General features: G+C 42.6%; 3 protein-coding genes across 4 annotated transcripts in view; 1 reads left to right on the forward strand and 2 right to left on the reverse strand.

Moving 5' to 3' along the window:
- Window positions 1–17086, forward strand: LOC128888899 (cadherin-23). 2 transcript variants are annotated; one of them, XM_054146094.1, is made up of 15 exons: window positions 1–257; window positions 7859–7946; window positions 8994–9297; window positions 9598–9869; window positions 10141–10305; window positions 10652–11090; window positions 11193–11434; window positions 11528–12052; window positions 12183–12535; window positions 12636–12850; window positions 13028–13587; window positions 13724–14032; window positions 14121–14415; window positions 14558–16202; window positions 16337–17086. In XM_054146094.1, exons 3-15 carry the CDS (start codon window positions 9000–9002, stop codon window positions 16545–16547), a joined length of 5529 nt encoding a protein of 1842 aa, XP_054002069.1. In that variant the 5' UTR covers window positions 1–257; window positions 7859–7946; window positions 8994–8999; the 3' UTR covers window positions 16548–17086. The 2 variants fall into 2 exon arrangements, with proteins under 2 accessions (XP_054002069.1, XP_054002068.1); XM_054146093.1 differs by lacking the exon at window positions 7859–7946.
- A 1062-nt stretch (window positions 17087–18148) lies between these two features.
- LOC128888851 (uncharacterized) lies at window positions 18149–23585 on the reverse strand. Its single transcript, XM_054146016.1, has 5 exons — window positions 23439–23585; window positions 21393–21778; window positions 20591–20989; window positions 19848–20255; window positions 18149–18653 (listed from the first exon to the last, which is right to left on the reverse strand). The coding sequence occupies exons 1-5, from the start codon at window positions 23583–23585 to the stop codon at window positions 18149–18151; spliced, it is 1845 nt and encodes a 614-aa protein (XP_054001991.1).
- Window positions 23586–25239: 1654 nt separating this feature from the next.
- Window positions 25240–27423, reverse strand: part of LOC128888852 (basic proline-rich protein) — a 3044-nt gene continuing 860 nt past the window's right edge. Inside the window, exon 4 of the mRNA XM_054146017.1 lies at window positions 25240–27403. Coding sequence (XP_054001992.1) covers window positions 25240–27403 — 2164 coding nt within the window. The remainder of the gene's footprint in view (window positions 27404–27423) is intronic.

A 27423-nucleotide genomic window follows, 5' to 3' on the forward strand; every position in this document is an offset into this window, starting at 1 on the left:
CCTCCTTAGGATGCAGTGTAGACCTGTCCATTGGCTGGCAGACATCGGTTCTTTTCCGAAACGGCGACGCATGAAACCGAGAGGATAGACACGGTTAAATCGTACCCATTCGTGTCGGTTCGTCATGAGGTTCGGTGAATTTGCATGAACGTTCCTTGGACCAAAAGTGAGAAAACCTAAAAAAAAAGAAGAAAGAAACACGTGGAATAATGAGTTGATACGGTGCTGGAAGAAGGATCTTGGATCGACTTTATGAGGTAAGGTGGACAAGCGTTTCCTCAACTGTGAGTGTGATTAATCGATTTCGAGTGAAGCTGGAGAACAAAAAGCCTGGTGTTGAAGTTAAGTAAAAAGCACTGAGAGGAACGAGTTGTTTTTGATGCTGTGCTCCGAGTGGTAGATATCTGAAAGGGAACTAGGTAATGTTCCTTCGACATATCTTGAATTTCATTAACACGTAGACTCGTTTTACCTTTCGTTTCCTTTTTATGGGTCTGTCACGTGTTGCAATGGAGCAGAACCTGAGCTGGAAGGCTGTGTGCGATGATTATGATCTTTCGAAGTTATAAAGTATAGATTTATCGTGTCACACAGAATGTCAAACTTATTAATACAGATAATAGTGTAAACTCCAATAATTCGATATTAGATATACGAAGATTCATCCGGTTCGTGGTTCCTCGATCTTTGATAACTTGCGTTATTTTTACACTAAAATTGCTCTGTTAACAATTTCTATGAACACAAAATCCGTGCAATCCCTAAATTGACTACCAAAGTCAGAATAATTCAAACTTTGACATCTTGAATTACCGAGTCAAATCACAACCCTTCGAGTTCTGGTAGACCTATTCAAAAATATGCTCCCAATTTTAATAAAATCCCCTTTCGCGGATTACAAACATAATGCTGCTGTGACAATGCCTCGAAGCACGCGGATCTTGCCAAACCCCCGTCATCGTTTTCGCCACTTCCACGGAAACCAGTCTGACCAGCGAGTGCGCCACTCGACGTCTCGGTTTCAAGGAACCGGTGTCAAGTTCGTGGAACAGGAAAAGCTGGAAGTTATCGCCAGTTTAGAGATTAATCGGCCAATTTCCTAACGAATAGCAACTTTTCATCCGGCGGGCCTCGATAGACTTATCCGCGACGGAGACGCGTGACGTATCTCCTTGCCATACTAGTCGAACATTCATTCCGTCTTGCAACTTTGGGGTCAGGCGCATCCATCACTTCCATAGTTTTCTTCTGCGAGGTTGCAAGGAGAAAATTTCTATGCGAAGCTCCAATTTCACGGCTGATTAGATTCTCTTGACCTCCAGGGAGAACTATTAGGTACTCTCGACCCCCAGAGAGCTGTGGCAAATAACGACTGGAATTCAATTAATTGGAGACTATTGAAATTTAGATATTGTATTACAAGGTAATGAAGAAATTAAATACCTCTACACATCCACCATGCCTAGAAGTCTTCATGGAAAACATTAAAAACTTTGATAAAATCTTATCTCAATTTACAGAATGTTCCTGTTGGACAAATTGTAAATTGCCTTGGAGATATGAAAAAAAATGCTCGATAGGGGGGATAAATTTAGATAGTAATAATAAAAACTCGGAATAGAGCACGTGGTAGGATCCTACTTTCCTCAGTAATTCATTTTAATGAAATGGATATTCCCATCAAACAACAATTGGAACTTAATCAGCAACTTCCAGGATCTCAATACAAAGTTAATCTCAATTATTAATCTCAACATCGCCAGCAGTGGCGTCCGAAGGTCTGTTGCGAGGAAACCAAATCCCGATAAGAAAAATGAAGAAGCGCGTGGCAGGATGTTACTTTTCTTAGTCATTCATCCTGGCGTCACCTGGTCACACAGTGTCAGGATTCCAGGCGTGTAACGTAATGGCGTGGAATCGGGACGGAGGGGGCACGTTAACGGTTTTTTTTTCCTTGGCTCCCTACTCCGTTTTCTGGCTTCTCTGTTTCTCAGCCTTTCTCGGCGATTAACGTGTCTAGGACGCCGAGGCTCGTATACGATCAGTACGGGGAACAGTTAACCGCGCGTACTCGTTTGCTTTTGGCGCGACGACTCTTGGGAAGAGAAAATGGATCGATCGCGAAAAGCTGACTTTCCGCCGCTGGGGCACGCGGTCCTACGCCATTGCTGCTGGCCAGACCGGTACCGCAGCTCTGGCTGCCCGCGAATTTTCGTCGACGCTGGGTTTCGAAATCAACTGTGGATACTGAGAATCATCGCGAAGTGATCCATCCTAGAAACGATGCACCTTTCGAATCTGAATTCTTGCTCTCCGGGGGAGGGTAAAAAGAATTTTCTTCGAGCTATTTGGAAAGAATCGGTATTTCATAAAAAGGGTTTCTATGATATCTATTAAAAATTAACAAAAATTTACATGTTAATTTATCTAAAGTGAAAGTTAAACGAAGAAAACTCTGTTAAAATTGCTTACATTCTTAACCCGACTTCAATCAAGAAATCTGAGTGATCCAGCCTTCTACAGAATTCAGATTGGCAAGATTACGTCCGAGCTAATGCAGGCAAAAAATTGTCATTTCTCATTTTGACACGAGTGATAGATGACGCACGTGATCAAGCTCGAGGCTTTGAGAGGAGCATACCCGATGAAAATCTGTATTACGAGTTTATTATACCGTGACACGTTTTGCCGCGTATTACTTCAGGGAATTCTATTGCGGCTCGTCACGGCGCCACGGCAATTTCGACCAAGTACTTTTTTATCCGCGAGATAGAAGCCTCGAAAGCAAACACACTCGCATACTCGAGATGAAAAGCTTTCCGCAGAGTGACGCAGAAATTAATATTGCTGCGCGCTGCAAAACGCAATAAACGACCAAATGCCTTTAACCAGTGACGAAACCGGTTTCCTTATTAATCGAACAACAGTCCATGAAATTAAACATAATTCTCTGCATGTGGAATTTGTTTAATCACTCTGATCTTAAATTTCTTTCCTTGGGTAAAAATATATTCCACCTATGACTGAAGCTATTGGAGTTCGATAAATTTAGTTAAATTAATAAATTATACTGAATAATTTTCAATTGTACCAATTTAATGTTTATCGATTGCGAAAGGAAAGTACAGATGCATTCTAGAACTTTGCCACAGAGCGGTTCCATCATTCAATTTCACGGTATCATTTCGTTCTTGATTGAAAGTAACTGCCAGTTCTATTTAAAGTTGAAGAGGGTTGAAAATACTGTTGACCTGTTACTCCAAGTGTCTTGTCTGAATCACTCCGGTCCGAATGATACAATCGCACTAATTGGACTTTTCTGAATTGCTGTAATGAGTTCATAATGCAATAGCGGACTAGTCGACTAATAGCATAATTTAGAAATTGTCCAAAATTAAAGATAATTCTTGGAACCGTTATTTCTTGTAGTATATACTAACACAAACGAGTAGCATTTTCGAAAGCGTTATTTATATAAAAAATCGCGCATCTCTCCTTGAACCAAATTAGCCCAGTCAATTTGCCCATTTCGAATTGATTGAAAGTAATTGCCACTTTTATCCGACTAGGCCGAACCTGTTACGAATCACTGCGTCCCATATACCAAAACTCGACCAGTTAAACTTTAAACAGCAAATTGCACGCAATGTAAAAGTTACTATTAACTAATTTAGGGTATGCGTTAGTCCGTGCTACAGAAAGGGGTTCGTCGCTTGCTTGCAAAGCAAAAGGATATTCCGTACATTCTTCTTGAAACTTTGCATTTTGATATTCTTTTCAGTCCTTTTCACTTCAAATACTACTTTCCCTCTAAGAATATACTGTTTCTCTTACTTATGTAAATTCATAAAAGAGTGTAATCTATACGTTTTAAAAAAAAAGTGATGTAAACATTCGAAACACAATGTACAAGTAAGGACAAGTACTTTCTATCGCCACGTGACGCCACATAATTCTCATCATTAGAGAGTTTCATACAGGCTTTAATAAAAAAATGTATATGTACGATTTCCTCAATCCACCGCAATTGTTAAAACACTGTTTCGTAATTGCTTAAGAAATGCGAGTATTAAAAAAATAGCAATTCGTTCACCGATGTGTATCAGATTTTGATTCGTTTTCTCGTATTCACGTGTTATGGAAACGCAATCAGTGCATATTTTTCAGGTTGCAGTACAATCCACCGTATCGCTTTACACATGCAGCCTAATCTCGGCTGGTATCACTTTACACACGGTTGTTGGTAATTGCTACTTCTGTTTGAAGTTTGTTGCGTGCATGTTGGCATCTTTGCGCTAGAAATACGCTCGTAGTCATGGGTTTGAACGCTTCGCGCTTTTCCGCATTGCACACCTCGCAGGTAGAAATTGCATCGAGACAACGAGTCTTGTTATGATTGTAGAAGCAGTCTAAACAGTTCGAGTAGATTTTCATAAAAGTTTCATTTAGCGTTTCGTTTTTTATATCAGCCTGCGAATCCATGGAATTCTCCACAAACTCTTCAAATGTCAGTTCTTATCTTTTATGAGAATATTTATAATCATATTAACTCATGTATCTCATAAGTTAGAGAATACTGCGATCAAGTCTTATTAATTTATTTCTATCAGTATTTTCATTAGATGTTTCACGATCTTCTGTGTACACGATAACAATTCAGTTTTGAAGACAGTGTTCATGCAAAATTTCTACTATAATGACAACGTGGTAGCATCTCTCGATTAACAAATACGTTTCCTGAAGACGACAGTTGATAACAACCTTCGGAACACGGAAGTCAACCAAACCAGTGCCATGCACGAAGACACCGTGAAATTGCTGGGGAATTGTCCCTCTCTAATTGCTCGTTCCTCTTGACGGAATGATTAGTTCTCACGCGGTGTTTTCATCGCGGTTCTACAACACAACCACAAACTCGAAATTAAAACCAAAACACAAACGTTCAAAATTTCAATAACACGAAAGTTGTCTATTTGCCCAATCTCTGGTCGCAACGCACAGTGTTTGCTCGCGAAGCAAACTTTCACACATAAATTACCCAACGAATAAATTTGGCAAACGCTACTCGACTTCCACTTTAAACGATCCTCGTTTACGCGCAATCTGAAATCTCGCTCGCGATTTGCTCCAAATACTTGTCTGCATTCTGAGCTAACACGGTCTAAATATTATTGCAACGCGTTTTAATTATAACAGGAAAATGTTGTCGGTCGAGCGCGTTTGATTCCTTATGAGCTGCTCTGTCAAGTGAGAGTTATGACGGAGGGAAAATAACTTGAAACGCGTTCTACGTTTATCTCAGCCGATGCTGTTGCGCAAGACTTTTGTTCGTATCTGTCTGGAGGCTCAACTAGAAAGTTAAACCGTCAGGGATCGTAACAGATCTGCGCAACGCTGACACGAGGTGCTCATTGGTCCATGAAAATTCGCGACTTGATCTTGAAATATCCTTTTAGCCATTGGCAGAATCTACGATTAACAGTTAAGTGCTGCGCCAAATGCAATTACAACGTGCAATAATATAGCAAATGTACATGCTTTGGCAGCACCATCAATTTAAAATATTAAAGTGAATGCCTTGCAAATTGCCTACAGGACAATTTCGGCTCATATTAACATGCTTAATAAATAATTGGCGAATTGGAGGCCAGTAATGGATATAACCCTTCTTCTCAATGGACAGATCAGATGTTCACCCTTATTAAGTCTCGTTAACTTTCACGTGCTACTCACATGCTTTAAGAGACAGACAATATTTCAATGTCGAAGTAATTGTTATCTTGTACAAGCAAATTATTTAGAATTCCAGGTATTAAATTCAAATATTAAAACTGTATTCTATACAAATTTCGTCCATCCAATAATTCCACATCTTTCAGACCTGCATCAAAAAATTTCAGGATCCTAACTCCTCTTCCTTCCCATTTCGCAGAGTCCAATTTACCCGCTTTCCAATTCCTCGACATAATAATTGCAAACTGCACAATTTCGTGCCACTACAGTATTCTCCGTCTGCTTCTACGGATTCGAAGGTGGAAAACTGTTGGAAAGAAAGGAGTCAGAGACAACTACCCGCCTGACTCGTAACAGGACAATTCAATTTACGGATCTCGATGGGAGTTCCGCGAACTCCTGAAATGGAGTCTGATTTCTAACGGCTTTTCACCGACCGCGCTTAACCGGTGGAAGTCATTCAGACCACGCGAGCTGAGGTTCGCGGTTCGTTCGAAGCCATTTTTCTTCGACGCGGAGAAAGAACGCGGCTCCACGGAGTCGTTTTATATGGGTGGGTCCCCCTATGGATAGATCGCTGCATCCTCCGCAGAGTTTCGCTATTTCTACCCTGCCCACTCGTCTGCGGTCTGTTCCGAGCATTTCTCTCTCGGCATTGGACGTTGATCCCGAGTCTATATGTCGCAGGGAAATGATAAAAATAGAGATTTGATCAAACCCCTAAGGTAGATGATCAATTCACGGGACATGTTAAATAACAACTCTGTGAGGTCATTTTTCTAAAGAAAGTAAGTGATTTGATCAAATCCCTTGACTGTTTTAGTGAAAACATGGAATAATATTGTTTAGATATTAAAAGTATTAATTTAGTATTAGTAAATCATGCGTTATTAAGTGTAGAGTAGGTAATACAACAATAGTCATAGAAACATAAATTATGTATTAATTACATTCCCTACAAATATTCTTTTTATTTTTTAAAATATCAGCTTAGGTGCCTATTTCTTTGGCTAATTAGTCTCGAATAAATAATTTATGTTTCTATGAGTATTGTTGTATTACCTATTTTACTTTTAATAACGCATGATTTACTAAATAAATACTTTCAATATCTAAACAATATTATTTCATCTTTACACTAAAACAGTTAAGGAATTTGATCAAGTCATACTATTTCATCTTGTCCCTAAAACAGTTAAGGGATTTGATCAAATCTCTATTTTTTTCATTTCCCTGCGACATATATAACAAATGATACTCGTTTCGAACGTCTCTTAAACTTACACGTCGTTATCCTTGCTTCTCTTCTCTCGATATCATCTTTGGCCGAGGGACATCACTGGTGGTTAACCTCATGCTGACCGTCGTTTAACTTCTAGGGTCACTTCAGACCCTCCGTCTAGAACTGGAGTTATATCATGGTGGGAGTAAATGTATTTCACTATCCGTGGGAGAAAGTTACTAATGGATTAGTGAAACAACGCTCGAGCAACTAGGTTTACTGTCGATCACCTGCGGATAAGTAAATAATAATGTGGTGAATTGGGAAATTTATAGATTATTATTGTAGATGAACAAAAAAATACTTAAACACTCATATTACTCCAAATTTAAATTCATATAGAGCCTAATTACATAAAGAAACTATCAATTTTTAAAATGATTGCTTAAAATGTTTTTGAGCATTTCTCATAGTTTCCTTCTTCGTATTCTTCGTTTCGAGCTTGCAACTCTTTTCGAGCTCTGTGAGCCGAAACCTATTTGCCTCATTAAGTAAATACAATTATTCAAAACATGAATTCACTTCTGAGAGGGTGAGCAAACTTGAGCATGTGACCATTCCTTTTCTTCGATATTCCTGAAGTGACTATCTGTCCAGGATAGAGAACTTGTCGAAGAAAGTCAAAAGGATAAAATGAAATCTGAAACTTTTCTGTGTACTAGTACAACTTTCGAAATAATATTTACGAGCCTTCGAATGCTAATATTACACTCGGATATTCTCAACTTAAAAATTCCATTCATTTTTTCCAACATTCCTAAAGTGACTCTGTCAAGAACAGAGAACTTGTCGAGGATATTCGAAAGGATAGATTGACGTATGATTTTATTTTTGCATGATCAGCGCAACGTGTTTTCATTCCTCGACGGTGGACTTGCCGGATACATAATCGACGTGGCTGTTGCTATTTATCCTCTCGTCCAATGTTGTCGTAAGTAGTACAACTCTTGTTCAAGATACAGCAGTCTCGATGGCCGGAAGTGAACGGAATCGTGACGGATCGTAGTATAGGAAGTGTTAGTTTGTCACGCTAGAGAGAGCGTACTTTTGTACGCAAAACTTTTTCTTGATTGTGTTGCTCCAATTTGCCCTAATGAAAGTTCTGAAGTAATCACTGCATCCCGCTGTACTTATCCCGTACCCGACGATATTCATTCGCAATCCGCTCTTTCTTCCTTGCATATTCCATGCACTTAGGCTCCCCATCTTTCTACCTTTTGTCTCCCTCGTTGAACAGCTATAATTACCATTCATTTTTGCTTTATTTGTCCCGCTCCCAGGCCTGATTACAGCTTGCCAGACCTAAGCTTCGCATTTATACCACTTTATATATACCTATACGATGCAATAATAACGTTATGATTATTAGTATTGCGTACGAAAGTGGTGATTGCAGTTGTCTCTTTGTAAAAAGTTATGAACTCTTGTTACGGACTTGGATAGGAAGCTTGATATCTGTTAAATGCGACGTTGTCCATCGTGATTTCTCTTCGGTGAAAACTCTGCAGTAAATGGGAATGAATATAGATCATAATTTACTGGAAAGACTATAACGAGATAACTCATCAACTTAACCCATTAGGCTTCAGGGTTCTGTCGACGTAAACATTCAGTGGAACATTATTTGATAGTATTAAAAATGGTTGGACTATCCTGTAATTTTTAAGACATCAAGTTGAGACCTATATGAATAATAGAATTATAAAATAATTTTTGTGTGATCTTTTCAATGATATACAGTCAGAAGGAATTTGTTTAAATTAAATGATAAGTTTGATGTTTTCAAGTGTATGTTTGTGTATATTCGTCGATGTATATAAAAATATATACAATACATATATACATGTATAAACTTATTCACATACATATTCAATAGACATAGAGAGTATAATTATTTATGGAAATGACTGTATTGAATTTAAATAAAAAATTATATGCTCATTATATTCACTCTGTGATACGTTTTGTTTACTCTTAGGTGACGATGTGGACGATTCTACTCCTCGCGTTCTCAACATGGTCTTCGTCATGGGGTCAGGTGATCAACAGAGCACCGCACTTCGTGCAAGGCGGAGACATGGCCAGGTTGGCCGTGTCAGAGAGTACTCCACCCGGTGCACCCGTTTACACGCTCAAAGGAGAAGATCCAGAGGGATCTAGATTGCATTACTCCATCAGTGGGGAGTACTTCACCGTGAACAGGGACAGCGGTGTCGTCGTTCTGAGAAAGGCGTTGGACAGGGAGACGCAAGACCTGATCGAAGTGATCATCAGCATAACGGGTAACTATGCTGTTCTTATTGGTGTCCCGTTACGCAGCTACGGCGGAATATCAATGGGTAATCGACGATATGTAGGGCACTAGATGGAACGTGTCCGAACACGTGACGTGTGAACGCGATGATTATATCGTCACCGTTCAATTATGCAACCACGAATAAAAGTTTACTTTTGATCTCTATCGAATTCTGGAGATAAATAAATATAATCGAAGAGTTATTAAATTTTAAGTTTATTAAATTATTACATTTCGAGAAGATTCTCGTTTGATAGCTGGTACTGATTGATGAATGTGCTTCTAGACGAAGGTATCGCTGGATCTGAGCCCAACACGGTGTCCCTTCGTCGCGAGATAGCTGTGTTGGATGAAAACGATAACCCGCCCGTGTACGTTGGCAGACCTTACGCAGCCAGGGTGCCAGAAAGTGCACACGTAGGTGGCCTGTTAGTTCCTTCTGGCACGATCATAATCACCGATCGCGACGGTGGCGTAAACGCGGATGTTCACGTGGAATGTGTCCCTGGGTCGCGGGACGATGATGTCTGCGAGGTTTTCAATGTTTCCACGGAAAAGGTAATTTCTACACATTTTTACAGGTATTGGATATTATTAAACATTGATGGTAAGAATCTGTTAATGAATCAGAAGATCCCAATTTTGACATTGAAATCAGGCTTGATTAAAAAAAAAAAAAAAATATGAAAAGACATTAGCAAATTCCAATTTACATAGAGAGATATAATCTCAAGGTAACTTCGCAAATAAATGAAAAGATCATCTGAATTGTTTAGAAAGATCATGAAAATTGAATAAACGCTTATTAAACCAAAAGTTGTTTGTTCAGTTGGCAGAGGGAAAATATGACGTGCAGATTACCCTAATGAAACCACTCGATTACGAGAGAAGAAATTCATACTTGATCAATCTCCTGGCGGTTGATGGTGCTAGCGACGTGACGAAGAGATTGCAAGCCAGAGCAACCGTGGCCGTGGACGTTCTCGATGTCCAGGTAAGTGGGTCTCGACCGTACCAGCGGTAACTGTAAATCTATCTCGATCATTTTCTATTGGTCCATAAAATCGTTTATGACAATACAACCAAGAAGATATGCGTTACCTAGTGACTCCGTTTCCGATGATCTGACTATGCGGTTGCTTTTTATTTCAACATGTTTGCGTTATAATTCTTGAAATGCTCTAGTTGTAAAGGTCTTTCGAATTATATTTTCCATAAAATTATATCTTTGAAACATGTATGAGTAACTATACAATGTTTGAAGAAGAGTTGAGAATTGCTAATTCATTCCATAAAACTGCACTAATTATTTTTTATTACATCACACACATCGCTTCCAGGATCAGCCACCCGTATTCCTGAACGCTCCGTATAGCGCCGCACTTCCAGAAAACACAGCGGCTGGTCACACGATCCTGACAGTGAGGGCACGCGACGGCGACACAGGAGAGCCTAGAGCCCTGCTGCTGACCCTGAAAGACGACGACTCAGGGCACTTCAACCTGGAGGTGTCACGCGAAGGAGACGTGACCATTGGCAAAATTGTCACCACCAACGCGTCCCTAGACAGAGAAGACCCCAGGATCCTGCAGAACGGCGGAATTTACACGTTCCAAGTGAAAGCCACGGAGCTCATCAACAACGAGATACCTGCTGACACGGCGACCTCAATCGTCACCATCGTTGTCACGGATGTCGATGACCTGGCGCCTGTTTTCAACGAGAAGTATTTCAGCATTAAGATTTCGGAGGACATTGGACGGGACACGCCTTTGCCAGGTGAGCAGAGGAGTTATCGTGTATACATTTAAGCGAATACTACGTATTGTTATATACATTGACGACGTAACCTTTTGACAATAACAACAATCTAATACGTAGGACTCAACATGATTGTGAGCGACGGCGACGTAGGAGAGAACGCGAAGTATAATCTGGCCTTGAGAGACGTGCCAGAATATCCTGAAATCAGCAAAGCGTTTACCGTCAATCCCGAAGAAGCTCAAGGTCGAGTGCCAGTTGTGGTTAAGGCCAGGAACGTAAGCGTGCTGGACTACGACGTGGACGATCCAGCGATGAGGCAGTTTGACTTCGAAGTCGTTGCCCTCGTTGCGAAAGAAGTGGTAAGCACCCTTATTGCTTCTAATTTAATCCTAAGTATCACAATTTCTTTTCAACGCGTTAACCTAATGAAATGTTTTTCCATTGAACTTAAGGTAGCTACAAGCAAGGTTCACATTGAACTGATGGATGCAAACGACCATAGTCCAGAGTTTTCTCAAGCGGTGTACAAGCTCTCGGTGCCAGAGGACGCTGAAGTAGGCACCTCTTTTGGCGACGTCTTCGCCAGAGACTACGATAGCGATTCCTTCGGCGAGCTGACCTATACTCTGCGTGGCTTCGGGGCTGACAAGTTTAAAACCAATCCCAAAACTGGAGGAATCGCCGTAGCTAAGGCTCTGGATTACGAAGCCCAGAAGTCGTACTCGTTGACGATGGAGGCGAAGGATGGCGGAGGAAAGGTGTCCGCCGTGAACATTTTGATAGAACTTGAAGACGTCAACGACAACGCTCCAACCTTCGAACAGAACGAATACACGAGGACGGTTCGCGAGGGAGCGACCAGCTTCGATCCTCAGATGTTCGTCAGAGCTACGGATGTCGATGGTCCCATGCAGGGGAATGGGAAAGTGACGTACTCCATCATCGCGCACAACAGTATGACGAACGGTGTTTTTAAGGTATGCAGAAGATGAAGACCTTGCAATTATGGAAAAGAAATTCGTCTTCGATACTCTTGAATACAATCATCTTCCTGGATATCGAAGGCTCCTTTATTTGTTTCTATCCCATAAAAGATATTGCTTGCAGATAAACTCAGATACTGGGGAAATAACAATGGCGACGCCAGTGAGTTCAGGAGACACGGAAAGGGGCACCTACGAGCTGGTGATCCGAGCTACGGACGCCGGCACGCCGCCATTGTCCTCGGAGGCAAAACTTCTCGTCAGAGTGGGTGTGCCTGGAAACCAGAAGCCTATTTTCCGCGGAAACCATAAGTCCAATTTACCAGGTCCCAGCAGTTATCGAGCTAGACTGCTGGAGAACGCTTCCCCTGGGACGGAGGTCATCAGGGTCGTGGCCAACGATCCTGATGGAAGGGACAACTTGTTGCAGTATCACATCGCTTCTGGGGCTAAGGACAATTTTGTCATAGACCCTAGGTACTCCTTTAATATTTATCCTGCAGCGAAAAACGTAATAGCTTTCAAATCGGTCCACTGGTTTGAAAGAAACCAATATATTTAGCTTTTATTCTTCTAGCTCTGGTGTCATCACAGTTTCTCCTGATGCTCGTCTGGATCTGGAGTCTGGTGGTGATAAGTACGAGGTGATAGTCTACGCTATCGACTCTGGCACACCTGTCAAGGAAACAGCTACCACCACTGTCACAGTGAACATGATCGATGTTAACAATAAACCACCTGTGTTCAACGAATCAACGTACCTAGTCTACGTATCGGAGAGAGCTGCAATTGGTACGTTACACACTCACTTCAGGTGTCATGAAGAACAAGTATCGTATTCATTCTATTTCGATTTACCTACTTTCTGTACTAACCGAAAAATTGAATGTCCTAAGATACTGTATTTATTGAAATTTAATATTCCAAGAAGGCTACTTATTATACTAATCCACCGCAACCTTTGAACAGGTGAACCTGTCCTGAAAGTAATAGCAACCGATCCAGACTGGGACGCCAACTTGGAGTACTCTCTGGTGGAACCCATAAGAGCCGTCGATAAGACTGGCGTTGCTTTCAAGAACGCGGCTCCCTACGACTACAAGTCAGCGTTTCGCATAAACTCCACCACCGGATTGATAACAGTGAACCGCGTGTTAGATTACCAAGTGGCTGCCGTGATAATCCTCACGGTCCAAGTGCAGGACCTGAACGCTGTCGTTGATAAAGAGAAGCAAATCACGAAAGTCGAGGTGACGGTGTACATCCAGGCCTACAGCGACGATAATCCGACCTTCACGAATACTGGCTGGTCACCCAACAATCCAACGATCAGGATCACAGTGCCCGAGGAGCAACCACTTGGAACAACCTTGCTGATGTTATCAGCCAAGGAGCCTGCTACAGGATATCTCGTTCAAAGATTCGAGCTGGTGAGGGACGATGACGACGAGGGATACGTCAACGTTGGTGTGCAGAGTGGAAACGTTGTTTTGAGCAAGAGGCTGGATTACGAAGCTCTCAATCAAAAGGTAGCTTCAGGCATGATCGTTGAGGATTTCGTGGGTGTCTAGGCACGCTGGCAGCCAACGCGTTAATTCTCTTTTGTAGCTTTTCATTGCGAATGTTAATTCAATAGGATAATAATAAAAAAATTATTGTTTACAGTTCATTCGTTTCAAAGTGCGAGCTCTAGCTTCAGACTACGAAATAACTCGCAAGATGTCTGAGGCGAACGTGATCGTCGAAGTCCAAGACACCAACGACAATAGTCCAACCTTCACCCAGAAAGACTATAAAATTTCAGTGCTAGAGTCAGAGAAGCCTGCGAAGATCGTGCTGAACGTGAAGGCTGTCGACATGGACAGTTCCAACACAGAGCAGGAGGTCAAGAGAGGATTCGGTGAAGTTAGGTATTCCTTGACTGGTGAAAACGCCAATTTGTTCGAGGTGGAACCGATAACTGGCAATATCCAGGTGAAGGAAACTTTTCTTCAGATGTTCTGAGACATCAAGAGCTATGGATTTCTACTATCGCGCTGATTTCTGTGTATTAATATTTCAGATTGCTCCAAACACGACGCTCGACAGAGAGAAACAATCAGTTCTACGCTTCTACGTTGTTGCGTCAGACATGCCTCAGGGTGGCGCTGAGCAGAGGAGTACCAGAGCTCTGGTGACAGTCGACGTTCTAGATGTCAACGACAATGCCCCAACCTTCCAGCAGGAATCCTACACGGCTGTGATACCTGAGAATGCTCCCCCAGGTGTCAGTGTGGTAAACATCACTGCCACAGACCCCGACGAAGGCGACGGAGGGGTCATTCACTTCGAAATCATCGACGAGGGTGAAGCAAGCGGTGAGAAAATTCGTTCAGACATCATCAGTCAAAACACAATTTAACACTTTGCCAGTGTCACTGCTCACAATTTATCATTAAAATTGCTGGATGTGCAAAGAGTTAATATTACATATTTAACGTTAATCAATTACAATTTTAGGGTTATTCAACATAAACCACACAACGGGGGAGATCTATTCCGCCCGTGCACTGACAGGAAAGGGTAGAACGGAGCCGTACATAATGCGAATTAGGGCCCAAGATGGCGGCGAGCCAGAGCTGTACACGGACGTGATTTTGACGCTGTACATCGGCGACGTAGTCAGTAACGACGGCGTTCCTCTGTTTATCAGGCCCACTCTCGAAGAGGTGGCCCACATAGCCGAGAATTCAACCATTGGCAGCCCAGTGTTCCAAGTCGTGGCTTCAGACCCTGATGACCCCAACCTACCAAACGGGAAGATCACCTTCAAGTTCTTAGAAGATGGGAACTTCGGGAAAGACGCAAGCGCGTTTAGGATAAACAGCGAGACTGGCCTGATCACCACGAGGAAGTTGCTGGATAGAGAAGCAAAGGACAGCTACACGTTGATATTGGTAGCTCAGGATCTAGGAAATCCTCCTCAGCAGGCAACCAGAGTGCTTCAAGTCATCGTAAACGACATCGACGATCACAAGCCTCACTTCAGGAGGACCTTGGACAGCCCTCCGATAGAATTAACCATCGTAGAAGAGAAACCAGTGGGGACCAAGGTCGGTGTGATCGAAGCGATCGACGAGGACATCGGCGAGAACGGTATGATCGACTACTCCATCGTCTACGGGAACGAGGCTGGCTTGTTCGTCGTGGAACGGCTCGAGAACAACTCAGCCGTGATAAAATCAAACGGTCGTCTGGATCGCGAATCCATAGATCATCACTTGCTCACCGTGAAGTGTTTCCCTTATTCCTCCAAGAAGGCTGACGTCGTTCCCAAACCGTATAACCGACAAGATCCTTCGGAGAGGCAGATTCTCATCAAAGTTTTGGACATCGACGACAACAAGCCCAAGTTCAAGAAAGAAAACGTCACTTTGGGTGTTCGATTGAACGTCCCGATAGATACCAGTCTGATAACTCTGGAGGCCACCGACGCAGACTCGGACGCTCTTCCTATCAACTACAGCATGGGTAAAGCATCGTTCGCGTCTCTGGTCGACCCCTCGATGTCGAAACGCGAGATTCCCTCGCACCTGGCCTTGAATCCTCAGACTGGCGAGTTGAGAACCACTGGGTCCATGTCAGGCTACGCTGACGGCTACATGGAGATCATAGTGACTGCCAACAACTCCGTGATACCCGGAAGAGAGACGAACATCACCCTAAGGGTTTTCCTACTGCGAGACAGGGACATGCTGAAGTTCGTGTTCTCCAAGCCACCCGTCGAAGTCAGGCAAACCTTGGAGGATTTCGAGAAAGCTGTTCAGCAGGCTCTGTCGTTGCCTATCAGCGTCAACGTCTACGACACGCAGTTTTATTCGAAGGAGGACAACTCGCTGGATTTCTCCTCGACCAGCTCGTGCTTTCAAATGGTTGGCAAAGAGGCGTACGATCTGGACGAAATGAAGGCTCTTCTTATCGACCAGAGGAACGAGGAGCTGAAGAAGGTTTACAGGATGTATCACGTCGAGAAGGTCCAGCACTGCGCGGCTACCGTCGCTCGTGCTGACGCTTCCATGACGCAAATGTGGGTGCTAGCTATCGCGGTGCTTGTGGGAGTCGCTACCATAGTTTGCAGCTGTACTCTTTGCTGTATGCATGCTAAGTGAGTACACGTTTGTTAGTTTCTATTCGATTTATCAGTGATAGATTTTTGAGAAATTAATCGGTGCACGAACACATTCTATACCCACTGTATTACTATTGAACTGGCTAATACTCTTGTCTTCCTCTTTCCAGGTACAAACGACAGGTGAAACACGCTCGTTTACGTGATCAACCACGACCACCACTGAGCTACGTGTCTTCTGGCCCAGGAATGGTGAGCGCCACGTCGCACACGACTCTGGGACCAGGGACTATGGTCTCTCTAGGGCCTCACGAAGGTCCTTATGAATGGGGAGCAGATACGACCCTGTACCACCCAAGTACTCTTGGATCTAGGACGTAAAGGAAACGTATCAGTTCATTCGAGTCTTCGAATCTACTAGATAATTACTTTGATCTGGAAGAAGCTAGAAGGTTCATCGTAGAAGTATTAAGGAGCTTGAAGTCGTGCAATGGCCATCGAGACCGGTGACATTTATTGTTAGGAAAGTAAAATTGTGGGACGTTACAGTCGAGTAATTAATAATGAACAATTTTCAATGGATAGAGCAAGATGGCTGGAACGTCATCGACGGACTGTATTATAAATGTTCGAAGTGACACATGCAGTGTCATCGTGCAACATAGTCGACGAATGGTGCTATAATGTAAGATTGAAATGTTCGTGCCAAGATACGGCAAGGTGAAATGCAAAGGCATTTTTTTTTTTTTTTTTAGAATAAGTGGACTAACTCGCGTGAATTGTATATTTCTTGGACTGTACACTAATTCTACTCAGAAACGCGTTATCATAGATACGTGATCATAGATATATGCGTGGTTCCATTGTAATATACGTAGCAACTAAGGACGAAATAAATCTGTACATTTGTTTATAACGGAGGAATCTTTTCTATACTCTTTAACCTTTTCGGAGACATGAATTTATGTATTATAGAACCAACTCGATGTTACAAAGAACAAAGAAAAAAAGTGGACACAATGGTAAGATTTTATTCCTATGAAAAATTACACTTCAATATTCAGAGGGAAGCTTTAAACACCTTCGTATCATTTCACAAAGCAACTTCGTTCAATACATTTTATTCTCAAGAAGACAGTGTACCTGATTTTTTATGGATTTTTAATAAGCAAGAGAAAATGTTCACGTTGACCTTTTATGAATACATCATTGGCTCGTGAAAAGACTAAAACGTGAACACGAGCATTGTTTTTTTATTCGGCATTGTACTATTCCGTTTTTCCTTGTCCTCGCATGGAGAACTTACAATACACAGAGTAAACACAGGGCAAACAGGAGGCTTTCTTGTATTAATTTATCTGCGATAGATCATAATTTTTACTGGAGATTCTTTATCGGTCGGCGGTAACGGTCGGTACCAATTTTGCAAACGGCGGTATCGTGGCCTATTAAGCAATCGACGAATATCTTAGTATTGCACGAACTGAGATCTTGGGAGATTCTCGAACGCCCTCGACGGAAATGTCAAGGCGAGGTGGAGCTCGGGAGATAATTTGATCTCGTGGAGTGGTAAACAGGGAAACACGATTTTATAAAGAGATTGGCAGACCAGACTATTTCTATGTCTACATAGATTCATTATCGCTGATGGAAGCGACCGTTATTGCGTAGAGACCGAAATACATATATGTATTTTTCACAAAAAATCAGAATCTGTACATCTGATTGTATTATCCCATGTAGTGCTTCTCTAAAATGACGTGGCTCATGATAATTGGAGAGAATTAAATGTTGTGTCAAAAATAAATTGAATTGCATGCGAGTAAATTAAATTAAATGAGTTCGGATGTAAATAAGTGACACTGAATGAAGTTATATGAAATGAAATGAAATGAAGTTAAATGAAATGATGGAAAAAGAAATGGTACTACAAAACGAATTCATTCGGTCCATTATACTCCTCTTGAGAAATCACTTTCAATTTAACTGGTTTTAGAGACACTGTCGCTGAATCGTTTGAATCCATCGATTGTATCGACGTCTTTCGTGACTTCTTCGCTCGTAGTCGTGTTAACTGTCGTCTCATTCGGAATTAAAGTGGTGTTGTAGTCTTCCTTCGGATTTTCGTCTTCCGTGGTGGTTCCAACGATTCTCTGGGCTTCGAATTCGAACTTTTCGGTGGAGGCGTAGTCGTCCTCGACGCTTGATTTATGGTTGAAAGGAACGGTGGCGGTTTCCTCTACGCGGTCCCCAGTGGATTCCGAGGAGACGTTCACTTGCCGGAATTTCGATTCCTCTTCTTTGTTGTCCAGAGGAATTTCCTGGTAGCGAGTCGCTGCCGAACCTAATGGCGTCTCGTTCTGCATGAATTTCGATTGTTCCACTGCCAAATGCTTGGCGATCGTTTCCAGCGGTGACCACACTTTGTGCATAAACTGCTGCCGATCTTCAGGCGCCATCGATTCCGATCTGTGAATTATGTCATGTCTGAAAACGAAAGTTGCGGCCTGAATATATGAATTTTTGTATCCTAGAAATTAAAATGTACTGTGGTTTGTATACAGTCTAAAAACTAAAAAGATCATTTATAAGTTTATTAAATCTGGGTTCAACTGCACTTCTTCAGATGCAGTTGCATGCCTTTAAAATTCAACTGGAATTTAGATAGTTGATTCTTCTTACTACTCGAAATAAAAGATTACCAAGTAGAAGGTGTTCAAAAGTAGAATGTCCGTGTGGTTACATAACAATGCACGTCCACAAAGTTCTAACAGCATTTGGCAATTTGGCATTTGAGAAGATTGAGAGGAATGCTGAATTCCTTTTACTTCCATTTACGAAATAGCCGTAGTCCGGCTCAGTTCTCAACATCACATTGTAAATTCGATAATATTATTATGACGTTCACACACCACATTATCATCTTTTATTTAAAATATTATTACCGATGAACAAACCCGCTTCTGCGTCATGTTTTTTACGGTACAGAGTACTCGTACATAAGCCCACAGAGGCAGATACGACTGTTTTGTGCAGTTCACGAAGCGGATCGTCGCGAAGCAACATGGTCATCGAGAGGAATTTACGATGGATCTTTTTCGTACCGTTCGCGACTTCATACTACGAATTTAGTCGGTGACATTTCACGTGGTCGTCCTTAACCAGCCTGGGACGCAAAGTTCGAACGGTTTGGCTCGATTTTTTTATCGCGTCGAGTCGTTCGGTGAAAGTTTGCGCATAGCTTTGCTGGATCTTCCTGGTACCTTCGCGAACAGATCCTACGTGGAACGGTGGCACGAACCCTATTGTAACGATTTATGACTCGATACGCGATCGATAGATCTCGCGTTGGTGATTACCGAGTGAATCTATCAACGAGGCTCATTGTGTAATTCGAGGAAGCAGAAATGCGTGGGAGGATAATTACGTAACTTGATGCTTTTTATACAAGTTCACAGAAAATTGTTTCTTAGGATTAAAATTGTTTTCCTTTGGGAGGGAATGTGAGTCGTGTGGTGAATTTTAGCGTGAATTTTTGTAACAGGAAATGAAAGGGAAAGTTGTTGATGTATCTTCAAGGTTTTTCTGTTCTTTTAGTCAGGGAGTTAGTTTGTATCACAAATACAAAATGTATTCTATTTAAATAATTTAATATGTCAGAGATTCAAATTCAAAACTTACCTGGTCATCTTGTTCTTCTTCCTGGGGTACAGATTCAGGTGAAATATCATCTGTTGCCTCTCCTCTTCGTCCATCGCAGCTTGATTAGTCCCGATCATCGCCTGAGGGGCCGGCACGTAAAACTTCTGTCCTCTGTTGTAGTGCATCGGTCGCCTCGTGTCATAATCGTCCATGGGAATTTGCTTCGGTCTCGTGGCCTTCTTATTTTGCTCCAAGACGTCAGTGATCGGGTAAATGTCCAACATGACGCTGAATGGCTTCGGTTTCCGTTTTTTCGGGAAGTTGTTCGCATAAGGAGTCGGCTCAAACTGCGATTCCATGGCTGACGGAGGTTGCTTTATGTAATTCATCGGTCGTCCGTACGGGTCGTAGTAAGGATTGTATCTGTGCAACCCTGTTGGCGAGAATCTGGAAAGAGGAATTAATTTAATTTCCATATAGCGTGAGATGAGGTTACTTTGCGGCATGTGGAGTACCCGTGCGAGAAATCCTAATATGGTTTGGTTATGGCTCTACATGACTTGAGATATTTTCAGGTTTTGACGCAAGGATACCTTATATGGTGCAAAATAACCTCATTTTATAGTAGATACTTTCGTCCAGAGACAATAAATGGATACAAATATCCACTTATAGGTCTACTTTATTGACACTAGAGCTACCGAAAGTAATGCACAGCTGTTACGTATTCTAGCATGTCTTTGAAGTCAGACAAGTTCGAGAAAAAGTCTTCGTTTACGTACCTGAAGTTGTTCGTGGCCAACAGATTGACATCCGATGGATGTTTTGGCTTAAACTGATACAAGGGATCTTCGCTCAACGAAAAAGAACTTTCTTCTTCTTCTGACCTGTCGCTATTAGACATCAGCTCCCCTATGTCAGGAGTGTAATCATACTTCTTTGGATTGACATAGACACCAGTGAATTTGATGCCCCTGTTTGGCATTTCGGCTTCGTTCGTCAGGTACTTTATGATGTCCTGGATGTTTCTGGAAGCGTGTGGATATCTGTACTGAGACAACTGAGGGTATCTCGAACGTTTGAAGGAAGTTGGTTGAGGTGTCTTCAGTTCCCAATGAAAGGGAGTTGGTCGATTCTCTTCCATACTTGCGTCTTCCTCGTTCGAACCTGGATATTTGTACCTATTCAAATATTAAATGACATTTCAATTCATTATGCAGTGACACTGAGATACGAGTTTATAGTAATTTCCATGAAATACTACTATTCGGTGCATGTTTCAAGATGGTTCAACATATTCTTAACGAATCAGGTTCTTATAAATAATCGATTTCATCATGAAAGGTCGGAATATTTTTCTTCCTTATAATAAAGCGAAATGTCAAGCGAATAAATTGTTTAAATTACTTTAATAGCTCCGCCAGGTTGCACTGCATATTTCGTATGCCCGGTACAAGGTAAAAAAACACATTTATTTTAATGTAAATACAAGTTATGTAATTCATTAAATATCTACCCATAATTTAGAATATTAAATGTTAATTAATGCTACAGTAGCCAAAAATTAAGAGGACGTCGATTTACCTTTGCCTCACTCGATAAACAAGCGCATGATTGTCGAACAACTGTTTCCCCTCCGGAGCTGGTTGGTCCTTGCTGTTTTCGATGGATTTCAGGACCCTCTTCCTCAATTTAAAGTTGTTCAAATTCTGTGATCTAAGCTCTGCGTCGGGTGCTTTGTCCGTTTCATCGTAAAGCAGAGGATTCCCATTCTCATTGTCGGAACGATCTTGGATGTAAGTGGGATTGCTTATGTTTACTTCGGGTAGGAGAGTAGAACTGGAGAACTTCCTTGTGATGTTCGATTGTTTCTTAAGGGCATTTTGTAGTATGTATATGTGCTTTGTTTCCTGGTTGACTTTACTGTTCAACGATGTGGCTGACGTGAAGTCGTATAAAAATATCCCCACCTGCAAATTGGAAGCTCACGAACGTGACAATTCTATTTTAGCGTATAAATCATTAACATGAAAGAAATGAAATGGAACATGATTTGAAAAGAAACGTAAAAATTGAGTGAAAATAAATTTTAAACATCAGGGTCATTCGAAAAGAACATGGTACATTTTCATTAACCTATTCTGTATAAAAGTAACATTAACATTCATTATTCTGCAATGTACTTTTCCGTATTTGGAAACAGAGCATTACGAGCTGAATTCGTAGGAATGTTTGCAAACATGCGCACCGTTTTTCCGTTTTCATAAATTAATTACGTTTTCATTGAGAGCTTGCTCCAATACCGCGGGCTAATTGGTGTCAAAACACAGTTAACGCCCTATATGTGAAGCACGCAGAAATCTCGTTTGACGCTTGGCTCGCCAAGCATGCACGGGGTATACCGAGGTTTGCGGTGAAATTCTGATTTTTAACATCGTACTTGTTACATTAATCATGGGAGAAAACTCGCGAGAGACGTAATTGCGCCCATTGTTCTTCGCGATGGCTCCTCATTAAGAAACCGTTGCGATAAAAGCTTTACTTTTAACGAAACCATTATCACCATCACACTAAAAGACATATTTTCCATTGCTGGACTTCGACGGTGTTAAGAGTGTCAAAAATTATTAGGAATTATTTCATGAATCGATTGTGTTGTGCGTGTATTGATAGTAAGCAATAAATTAGATAGGAAATAGCAGATCCACTCATTTGCACACTTAATTAGAAACGTTGGTTCCTCGATACTTGGATCGAACTAATTAGCCCATATTTGCAGAGATTGTTAATTGCTAGTGGAATACCTAAGCAGTCGTTAAAAATTAATCGATCGCCAACGAGTGCATGATGCAGCACGCGAGAGCATCGAACAGGATTCGTTTGAACGCGATATCGAGTCGTGGACTGTTAACTGACTATGAATAATGTTCCTCGATCACGCCGCGAATGTCGTCGAACCAGAAGGATGTAGCAACAGGAAGTTTTCTAACGAGACAGCGTAAAAGCTGAAACTAGTCATCTCGATCATGCAAACAACGTGTTATGTAGGTAAGAAGCGTGTAAATATTACCATGGAAATTGAGTGTGACGTTATTGGTTTGATGCTATTATTCCGCGTAAACCTTCTATAAACTCTTTTCTTGAGAAAACGCAGCGCTGATTCGAATAACGAATAACGAATCAAATTTTATTATATATACTAAACCCAGAAGTAAATCGAATTTATTTCACCTTCATATTTCTTTATCGAGATACTTTTGTTGATCCTAATGTATTACTAATGTATTAATAATGTATGTAATGTGTTGATCTATAATGAATAAATAGAATAAATTTCTATTATTCTGAATTTATAATATTATAATATTATACTTATTATATTATATTATATTATATTTCTTATTATATTTATAATATTATTACTAATATTTGAAATATTCTACAGAATATGATTAATGGCAAGGTGAATACTAGTCATAAAAACATGTTTCGGACAAAAGTCGAAAGACTTCCTCGTAGATGGATAAATTTCAAATATTCCAAGGCCGCTATCAATTTTTTCAACAGAACCATAAACTTTTTGTAGGGATGAATATGTAATCGATTTTGAATGTCTGATCAGATACTCACTAATATCACTGCAACCACCACCATAACTCCTATCGCGAATTTCTTGGCGATGGAACTGTATCGACTACTGTTGTATCGATCACCGTGATCGGAGTAAAGTCCAAGCTGGGATGTACTGATCGCAGTCCTTCGTTCCGTTTCGAGCATGACCTTCAGCAGGATCCTTATCCTTTACAGTTATTTATCGACTACTTTTGTCATACCGTTGACACACTCAGAAAAATTATTTACAACCTAAGCACAATTTTTTTCTCAGTATAAAACAGTCACAGTCAAAAAAATAATTAATATATCGAAGAATGCTAAGTAATAGAAATCAAACAGTTAAATATTCAACTAGCATTCAACATTTCACACAGAATTTGTCGGACTGAACACGATCACGTGGAAACGTTTATCACGAATCGAAACGTCAAGCTTCCGGTCAATGGACAGATCGTTGAAAAATTGTTGTTTTGCCAGGAACGAGAGACGGTATTCTTTCGAAGCTCCATATGCAACTAACGAGCTCCCATTTCGCGCAACGGAGTTTTCACTGGCGATTCCATCATGAACGTAGAAAATTTCTTTGTACGTGGGGGAGGCTCGTTATGGTAGTAGGAGCTAGGTTATGGGCTACTTACCGCGAGGCTGGAGTCAAATATCATTGCATACCCGTAGCGAATGTCAATGTCACCGTGTCACGGTGACTGCTTCGACAAATCAACTATTATCGATCATTCACCTCGGGGCAGGAGAAAGGACAATAGCAATTTTCCGTTCAATGAAAAATGACATAATTTATTCCACGTTACTCCCCGACTCGAAGTGAAGCACACGTACGTTTCAATGAAATTCTATTCGATAAATCTTGAGAGGATCCTATTTTTCCTGCGAAGGTGAGTCGATTGCGATACACATTGTCTGCTCGAAAGACATGTGTCATTTAGAAACATCGTTTTATGCAAAATCGTATTTCATAATCATCAATATTCATGAGTGGAGAGGATGTCGTAGGCGGAAAGGTGACTCCTCGAACCCTCTGGCGAATCAGGTGTTTGATTTTCTCGCTTTCGTTCACGGTCTTTTCGGTGCATCTTCGCTGTGAATGTTGCATCGAAAAGATCAAAAGTGCAGCCGAAGTTAATTGTCTAATATCTGCGTAACGGTGAACGCAACGGACTTTCTCTGTCGAGCGTTATTATGGAATATTAATAAGCGACAGTGTCTTAAACTGGCGCAAAATAGAAATCTGGCGCACCGGTGATTTAGGAAGACCGCTTCAGCCACTCTCCAACTGGACTCCACAAGGTAAAAGGATACGAAGGATACATTTTATACAAATTATATTTACTTTCATGTATGCGTGTGTTACATATACAAACAAGCAACACTCGCGGTTACAAAATCATTTTATATCTCGTACAATTCGTTCCAATAGCGTATGTCATATAACACGGCATTGTTGATCCCTTTCTTAAACTTTGTACACACTGTACATCGATCATCCCGCGATACACGAGTACATACATCGTTTTGCCAAATATTTTGACAAATTTTACCAAAAAATCTTTATTCGTTTCGCGCATTTACTAAGAAACGTCCTAGATACACGCACTTGATACAAGTAACCGGCAGAGGATGATGTTTCCCTTTCCGTTTCTCTCGCCAGCGAATCAGCGCTACCAATTCTAAACCACGTCGATACGATCTCCTATCGTGATCCATAAATAGCTCTTATTCTATACATATATATAAAAAATTACAAAAGAGAACGCGTAGTCTGCAACTGTCAGTTCGCTCAGATCGCTCGTCGTTCGTCTCATCGCAGGGGTAACTCAAGCGGATTTTCTGGCACCTCGTAGAAGTAACCGATAGGTCTCTTGGTCGTAGGCGGAAGAGTGGGCGGCGGCGCCGGGTTACCAGTCGGTGGAGGAGTGTAGATGGTCGAGGTTGGCACGAGAGTGTAGATAGGCGTCGGTGGAGGTGGCGGCGTAACGGTTACACGCGGCGTGGATGGGGTGGATGGTGGGAGGTATGGTTGACCTTGAGTACTTGGCTTCGGACCATCTATCGGTGGAAGGTAAGAGGACTCGTCCGTGAAAGGACGATGGGTCGTAGGTCCGAATGTTGGTCGAGTGGGTCTGGAGGTGGCGACTGATGTTACGTAAGTTATTGGTGACGAAGGCCTTGGGGTTGTACCATACGTGAATGTTGGTCTTGTTGGGGTAGTATCATAGGAAGGTGTAGGTCTCGAGGTACCATACGTGACTGTAGGTCTCGAAGTAGTACCGTAAGAAGTTGTAGGTCTAGAGGTACCATACGTGACTGTAGGTCTTGGGGTAGTCCCGTAAGAAGGTGTAGGTCTGGAGGTACCATACGTGACCGTAGGTCTAGAGGTAGTGCCATACGTGACTGTAGGTCTTGGAGTAGTACCATAGGAATACGTAGGTCTTGGAGTGGTTCCGTAAGAGGATGTAGGTCTTGAAGTGTATGGGCCGTGAGTAGTTGGACGATCTGGTGGTAGATAAGTATTGGGCTTCGTTGGAGGATTATAAGGTGGTGGTGTTGGAGGTCTTGGTGGCTGTGGAGGAGAAGGTGGGTGGTATGGTGGAGGTGTTGGAGGTCTGGGTGGCTGTGGAGGAGAAGGTGGATGGTATGGTGGAGGTGTTGGTGGTCTTGGTGGCTGTGGAGGAGATGGGGGTAAATATGGTGGAGGTGTTGGTGGTCTAGGTGGCTGTGGAGGAGAAGGTGGGTGGTATGGTGGAGGCGTTGGAGGTCTTGGTGGCTGTGGAGGTGTTGGTGGTCTAGGTGGCTGTGGAGGGGAAGGTGGGTGGTATGGTGGAGGCGTTGGAGGTCTGGGTGGCTGTGGAGGAGAAGGTGGGTGGTATGGTGGAGGCGTCGGAGGTCTTGGTGGCTGTGGTGGGGATGGGGGTAAATATGGTGGAGGTGTTGGTGGTTTAGGTGGCTGTGGAGGTATTGGCGGTCTGGGCGGTTGTGGAGGAGAAGGTGGATGGTATGGCGGAGGTGTTGGAGGTCTTGGTGGCTGCGGAGGACCAGGAGGTATGTATGGTGGAGGAGTAGGCCGTCTAGGTGGTTGCGGTGGTGTTGGTGGCCTAGGTGGTTGTGGAGGGGACGGAGGTAAGTACGGTGGTGGAGTGGGAGGTCGAGGTGGTTGGGGAGGTAATGGAGGTCTAGGTGGTTGCGGAGGAGAAGGAGGTATGTATGGCGGAGGTGTTGGCGGCCTAGGAGGTTGTGGAGGCGATGGAGTTATGTAAGGTGGCGGTGTCGGCGGTCTAGGTGGTTGTGGAGGTACTGGGGGTCTAGGTGGCTGTGGTGGAGACGGAGGCACGTAAGGTGGAGGCGTTGGCGGTCTGGGTGGTTGTGGAGGAGAGGGGGGTACGTAAGGAGGAGGTGTCGGCGGTCTAGGTGGTGGGGGAGAAGGAGGTCTATATGGCGTAGGTGGTCCAGGTGTCGGGAATGTTATCGATGGAACTGGATATGAGTATCCATCTGGTGGCGCGGGTGTTCTAGGTGGCTGTGGTGGAGAAGGAGGACGATATGGCGGAGGTGTTGGTGGTCTAGGTGTTTGTGGAGGGGAAGGTGGTCCGTATGGTGGGTATGGAGGTCTCGGTGTTTGAGGAGGTGAAGGAGGTCCGTATGGTGGTGGAGTTGGAGGCCTAGGTGGTTGAGGAGGAGAGGGTGGATGATATGGCGGAGGTGTTGGAGGTCTAGGTGTTTGTGGAGGAGAAGGAGGTCCATATGGCGGTGGTGTTGGAGGCCTAGGTGGCTGTGGCGGAGAAGGTGGGTGGTACGGTGGAGGTGTTGGAGGTCTTGGTGGCTGTGGAGGAGAAGGAGGTCCATATGGGGGTGGCGTTGGAGGCCTAGGTGGCTGAGGAGGTGAGGGTGGATGATATGGCGGAGGTGTTGGAGGTCTAGGTGTCTGTGGAGGAGAAGGTGGTCCATATGGTGGTGGCGTTGGCGGTCTAGGTGGCTGAGGAGGAGA

Source organism: Hylaeus anthracinus, unplaced genomic scaffold, assembly GCF_026225885.1.
Source record: "Hylaeus anthracinus isolate JK02 unplaced genomic scaffold, UHH_iyHylAnth1.0_haploid 11994, whole genome shotgun sequence".
NCBI lineage: Eukaryota > Metazoa > Arthropoda > Insecta > Hymenoptera > Colletidae > Hylaeus > Hylaeus anthracinus.